General features: G+C 39.7%; 1 protein-coding gene across 1 annotated transcript; it reads left to right on the top strand.

Annotated features, from left to right (window-relative positions):
* Window positions 1-14: 14 nt before the first annotated feature.
* On the top strand, window positions 15-6,130 carry RPUSD4 (RNA pseudouridine synthase D4). The gene is made up of 7 exons (XM_034421907.3): window positions 15-324; window positions 1,934-2,099; window positions 2,737-2,938; window positions 3,132-3,225; window positions 3,953-4,103; window positions 4,716-4,813; window positions 5,529-6,130. Exons 1-7 carry the CDS (start codon window positions 181-183, stop codon window positions 5,751-5,753), a joined length of 1,080 nt encoding a protein of 359 aa, XP_034277798.2. The 5' UTR covers window positions 15-180; the 3' UTR covers window positions 5,754-6,130.
* The last annotated feature ends 613 nt before the right edge of the window (window positions 6,131-6,743 follow it).

Below are 6,743 nucleotides of genomic sequence, written 5' to 3'. Positions count from 1 at the left end.
GAGAGAGACGGCATAAAGCGTCGCACCGACGTCTCATTGGAAGGAGAGGGCTCTTCTCCCGAACGCCGCGATTGGTGGGCCTTCTTCGGGCAAGGCGCGAGGCGAGCCCGCGAGAGAAAGAGGCGGGTCGTGGAAGAGTTGAACCCACCCCTTTCTGATGTCATCCGGGCAGGAAGGAAAATGGCCGCCCAAAACGTTCCTTGCTCTTTTCTACGAGCGGCTGTTCGGAGTTTTGCCCACAGTCCAGCCGCGGCCGCTTCGGTGACCGCCGAGCAGATGGCGGAGAAGCTGCGGGAACAGAAGAAGCCAAAAGCGGTCCCGGAGGTGAATCTGTAGCCTTGACTGGGAATCATGAGGGGAGGGGGGTTATGGGGGGGGATTTTCCCGGCATGCACCACGGAGAAACTACATTTCCCAGCGTGCATTGGTGGCTGGAACGCTGAAAATTATATGAGATGCTGCAATGGAAGTTTTGTGATGTGCAAAATCCTAGAATGATTTGCCGAGATGCTATGCTGGTTGGAGAATTCTGGGAGTTGAAGTCCACAAGGTTTTTTTTTTTTTGTATTTTTTTTGTATTTTTTAAGACAAACAAACATTTAATATATCAATCCTCCCTTCCCTGTGATGTCTCGGTGTTATCTTTTAGGCTTCTTCTCCATCTTCCATAAGTTTCTTCTATCTTCATATTCATCCAAACCATTCTAACATTTCATTTCTAAATCAATATTATAATCATCATTTATGCACAGTTATAGTATCAGTCATTTATGTCTCTTTTCCAACCAACAATAAAAATAATTCCATGTTTTAAAATATTCTGATTTCTCCTTATCTTTAATCATCAAAGTTAAATCTATTCATTTCTGCACAGTCTAAAAATTTTTTTATTACTTCTTCTTCCATAGGTGTTTTCTCTGATTTCCAATTTTGTGCATACACAATTCTTGGAGCAGTTGTTACATGTATAATCAAATATACCTTTTCCTTACTAATTTTTTCTGGAAAGATACCCAATAGGAACAACTCTGGTTTAAATTCAATATGTTGCTGTATAATTTCTTCCAGCCAGATTTTAATCTTATACCAGTAATTTTTGGCTTTGGGACAAGTCCACCACATATGATAATAAGATCCTGTTGTTTGATGACATTTCCAGCAGTTAGCTGATTTATCTTTAAACATTTTTGCTAACTTATCCGGTGGCGTATGCCAGCTATAAAACATTTTATATTGATTTTCCTTATATGCTGTGGACATTGTTGAAGTCCATAAGTCTTAAAGCTGCCAAGTTTGAAGACCTCTGATTTAAATGTACACTAATCAGCATACATTAAAAGGAAATTTTGTTGCATTCAGTTCTCAAAAGATAACCATTATGCATAGACCCACGTACAGACACATAGATGTGACTATCCTTCGCCCGCCATCCTGTTAACCTTGTAAAGGTAACCGATAAAATCGTTCATATTTTATATTTATAGGAATATTTATAGTTTAGGCTACCCTGGACTTAAAAATGTTTGCATCAAAACAAGCTGCAGTAATTTTCAAAAGAAGCATAGCTAGAGTATAAATTCTCTTTAGCTGTTCAGTATTGCTCCATCAGATTTATTTGAATCTATCTTTGAATAACAATTAGTGGATTCTCCAACCTTGGAAAAGCAGACTTTTTAACAAATGAGATGGAAGAACTGCTGTCTCTCTCCCCCTCTCTTAAACCATCCTATCGTTTTGTCCTATAGCACCTTCACATCAATTTTCACCCTTCCCAAAAAAAAACAAAAATCCCTCCAACATACATATTTTCTGTGTAGCACCTTGTTTGGCACCTTGTCTTTTATCTGTTTCTGCTTTGTTGTATGCTGTTGCCACCAAAGCTGAGTGATAAAGAGACTAACTACCTGACTTGTTCTTTATTGACTATTCAAAGGTTCCAAAAGACCGAGTATTGAGACGAGTGCAAGAATATGTTCAGCAGACCCGATGCTTCCAACAGCTCCATCCTAATGTCCTAGCCAAGGTTCTCAAAAAGGGAATCCTCTATTCGAACAAAGATATTGTAGTAATAAACAAGCCTTATGGACTTCCTGTCCATGGTAAGTGTAGCATAATGCTGATTTTGTAGCAGTGTTGATAAAAATGTATTAGACTAGTTGGGTAATAAATGTCCTGCTGAGAAGTCAAATGATTTTGTATCTGTTACTGAGGCTGTATAGGAATTCGTTCTGTGGAACTAGGTCTTATTTTGCTTCAGAATGTAGCTTGAGACTTCCTAGCGATATATGGGCAGATGCTTTCTATTGTGGATTCTTTAAGCAAACATTGCCAGGTTTTTTTCTTCTTTTTGTACACTGTGTAGACTGCTATTAAAAGCAATAGAAATAACCTGAGCGTCATCATCTGTCTGAGCATCTATGTTTTGATAATAATGTAGATATTGGAGTGGCAGCAAAAAGACCACCCAACACTCAGATTACATTGATACGTGTTTTCCAAGTAGTTTAACATGAAAGTATTTTTTTTTCCTGAAATTGGTCCAACTTGAGTTTGATGTGCAAATTTGAAAATGCTGTAGCATAAATAAAAAAACATAGCTTTGGAAATTATGTGATTTGTGTTAAGTGTAAAATAGTTTGGTTTAGTTTAGTGGAATAAATGAACCTAACAATTATTTCTAAGCTGGGGTTTATGCCTTTGCATTATAGGTGAACCTAAATTATTCCTGCTTCTCAGGTGGCCCTGGGGTGAAGACATGCATTACAGATGCGCTGCCAATACTGTCCAAGATGTTAGATGGCATGAAAGCTGAACCTCTGCATTTATGTCACCGGCTGGACAAAGAAACTACTGGAGTGATGGTCTTAGCAAAAGATGAGATGATTGCACACCGGGTCCAAGAGATGTTCAAAACCCGTCAGGTGGAAAAGAAATACTGGTAGGAGAAATCTTACAAATGAGTAAGTTGTTATTGTGACTTGATAATATTGACTTTCAGTAAGCCAAGAATTTACTAAGGACTGCATTTCTGTAGTATAAATTATAGTATAAGGAGAACCCAGCAGCTCTTGGTCTTCATGCAGAGAGTGTTGATTGGAGAGAACTGAAATCCTTCCCTTTTGTTTTCATAGGGCAATTTGTATTGGAAATCCAGAGCCGGAAGAGGGACTGGTAGACATTCCCATTATGGAGAAAGAAGTGGAGAGCCACCAATCACATTTCAAAGTAAGTATACCTGGCAGCAGGGACTTGCCAATTGTGGCCACTTGGAAACCTCTGTTTTAGTTATTGCTTACTGGAAAGCATTTAGGCAGATTTAGGATTAGCACCCTCGATTCAGGGAACTCATCAGCATCTTCACCAACATGGATACCAGTTCCTGAAAAAAATGCTGAACAACTTGTACCCTAAGTATCACTATTGCACTAAGTTGTGGGGTGCTTTATTTGAGGAGGGTTAGTGCCTTCAAACCAATCTTGATTCTTAGCAACTAGCTTGACAAGTCCTTGCAGTCTTCTAGATAACATTTTCAAAAGTGGTTTGCCATGGCCTTCATCCTAGGGCTGAGCGATGACTGATCCAAGATCCCTCATTTGGCTTCACACCTAAAGTAGGAATAGAACTCTCAGTCTCCTAGTTTCTAGCCTGATACCTTCAGCACTGCACCAAATTGGCTTTCCTGTTATACATATAATATTTATGTATAATTGATGGGCCCACCTGAAATTGAGAGCAAGTGTTGGCCTCTAAAAGGCCAACAGATCTTATGTTGCCTGTTCCTCTCTAGCTGCCATACCAAAATAATGTAAGTTTGGATGTTCTAGATTACCAGTGGAACAATTCAACAGTTTTCTGCATTCTATGTAACCTATTAATCTTCTCAACTGTTGTCTTATTGGCTTTTTGGATGTTACGAAGAATTGATTTTGAATCATGTACATCTTTGGCTTAGATGACACTTGCACCAAATTATCGTGTATCTTTAGAAGACAAAAAGTTGCGCAAAGTGCGCCGCAACAAAGATGCTCACTTAGCAGTGACCCAGTATCGTGTGCTAAACAACTGGTCCACTTGTTCTCTCATTGAATTGGAACCAATCACAGGTAAGCAATTACATGCCCCTTTCTTTGATGCTTCCCATTGCCTATCCTGTTCTCTAACAATTGGTGTTAAAAAACATCAAATCAATACCCATAAACCTCAAGCATCTTGAGAATCTGACCTTTTTAAAATCTTCTTGGTTTTTTCCCACTGAATCTAAATGAAATACTATTGGATTGAAGCCTTAATTATTTTTTGATGTATGCAATAACCAAGGATTTGCATCATTACAACAATGAATAAAATGGTAGATATTGCAAAAAGCATTAAAGAATTGAGAAGAACAATAGAATAAAAAAATATAAAGGCTGTTATCCTAGTATAATATAACACTTAAGGTCAAAGCTAATAGGCAAAACTGCTTTGTGGAAGAGAAATATCTCTATACTTGACATGTCCCTCAAGGAAAGACATTGTACTATTAAACTAGTGATATCCCTTTCTGCTTTTTTTTCTGCTAAAATTTGGATATGATGTTTGAATCAAACAAAGCTTAAATTTTCCCTCAGGATAAATTGCATATGAAAGTCATTTTATGTAACCTGATCAAAACCAACCAAATATATTTAATGGTTATGTTTCTTATTTTTCTCCATATGTTGTTCATTATGCAGGAGTGAAGCATCAACTCAGAGTCCACTTGGCTTATGGCTTAGGTTGCCCAATCCTTGGGGATCACAAGTATTCCCACTGGAGCAAGCTAGCACCACAGGTAAGAGGCAGTGGTGAAATGTAAAATTTGTTACTACTGGTTCTATGGGTGTGGCTTGGTGGGGGGGTGGGGTAATGTGACTGGGTGGGCGTGGCCAACTTTTTTTTTTTTTTACTTTTAAAAGCATTTTTTCTACAACCTTAAGAGGTTGCAGAAAAAATGCTTTTAAAAGCCTCTGCCAATCAGGCAACTCAGATGGGATCTCAGAGGCTTTTTAAGGCATTTCTTTTTCTACAATCTATTTGGTCGGAGAGGTTGTAGAGGAAAAAAATGCTTTTAAAAGACTCTGACGATCCCAGCTGAGCCACGCAATCATCAGAGGCTTTTTTTTTTACTTTTAAAAGCATTTTTTTGGCCGAAGAGGTTGTAGAAAAAATGCTTTTAAAAGTAAAAAAAAAAGCCTCTGATGATCGCGCGGCTCAGCTGGGCATGGGGGAGGGGCGCAGGGATTTTTTCTATTGGTTCTCCGAACTACCCGTTCGGAGCCATTGCTACTAGATCAGGCGATCCGGTCCAAACCGGGAGCATTTCACCCATGGTAAGAGGGGTATTAAGAAGAACCTGGGCGGATATGGCCATGAACTAAAATCCAAGAAGATGGTAGGGTAAAATGGGCTTCACAGTAGTTAGGATTGTCAAATAATACTTTGTTGGACTCAGCATAATTAGAAATGCAAGTGGGTCATTGTTTCTTTTCTTTTTTATGCACATATAGAAACTCTCTCTAGGTACACTGAAGAAACTGGGTTTGGAACAAGTCAAAGCCCGTTACCTCCCTCTCCACCTACATGCCTGCGAGCTCACCCTGCCTCTGATAAACGGCAATGAGGAGCAGAAAATCCACTTATTTTGCAAGCCGCCCATCTTCTTCAAGCTCTCCTTAAAACGGCTAAAGCTAGAATTTCCAAAATCGGAACACAAAGAAACTAAGACTGATTAGCTATCCTAGTTTGTTAATGGGACTCATTTTCCTGACTTTATAAAGCCATGGGAGGATCCTGTGAAAGGGGAAACACCTGGAACCAGATGTTCTCAGCTGTGGAATCACAACATACGCTTCTCTGGAAGCTTGTAGCCTTTCAGGGGAAATCTTCCTGCCTGGCAGCTGAAAATAGAACTGAGGAATGGTCACAGATCTCCCAGAGCCTGTATGCTGGTTTCAGATGAAGTTGGGAGATTTGGAAGGATTCATACAGTTTATATGAGCTGCTATACCTGGAATAAGAGTTAGCTGGGCACATTTTTTTCAGTACTTGAGAGTCAACATATACCTGATGCTCAGCCAAACAGAATTAAATGTGTTTGTGTTTGTGTAAATGTGTTATATCACATTCATATAACTGGAACAGAGATATTGGGGAGAGGAGAGGAACACTCAGAGGGTCCTTAGGATTGGGGTATGCAATAATTGATGGAACTATGAATTGGGGAGTTCTTGGTTCACATCTCACTTCTGCCATGAGCTTACAGGACGGTCTTAGGAAAGTCAACCTCAACTTTCTCTCGCAACTGCAATAGAACACGAAGCTGCTTTCTGACTACTAATCTGCTGTCTACCCCAGTGTTATCAATTCTGAATGGCAGCTGGAAAGGACAAAGATTAAGCACACTTCCCTAAAGCTGGAAGTATAGGCAAGAGCACTTAGACTTATATACCGCTTCACCGAGCTTCACAGCCCTCTCTAAGAGGTTTACAGAGTCAGCATATTTCCCCCCAACAATCTGGGTCCTCATTTTACTGACCTCAAAAGGATGGAAGGCTGAGTCAGCCTTGAGCCTGGTGAGATTCAAACTGCCAAATTGCAGGCAGCTGGCAGTCCGCAGAAGTAGCCTGCAGTATTGCATTCTAACCACTGCGCCACCACAGCTCTTATTGTAAAGGCATTGTAAAGATTACAGATAAACAGCCTACACAAAATGTCTTACATAT

Source organism: Pantherophis guttatus, chromosome 9 (assembly GCF_059756535.1).
Source record: "Pantherophis guttatus breed Tessera chromosome 9, ASM5975653v1, whole genome shotgun sequence".
In the NCBI taxonomy this organism is placed as follows: domain Eukaryota; kingdom Metazoa; phylum Chordata; class Lepidosauria; order Squamata; family Colubridae; genus Pantherophis; species Pantherophis guttatus.
Note: the sequence above shows the minus strand (reverse complement) of the source record. Positions and strands in the feature narration are given on the sequence as shown.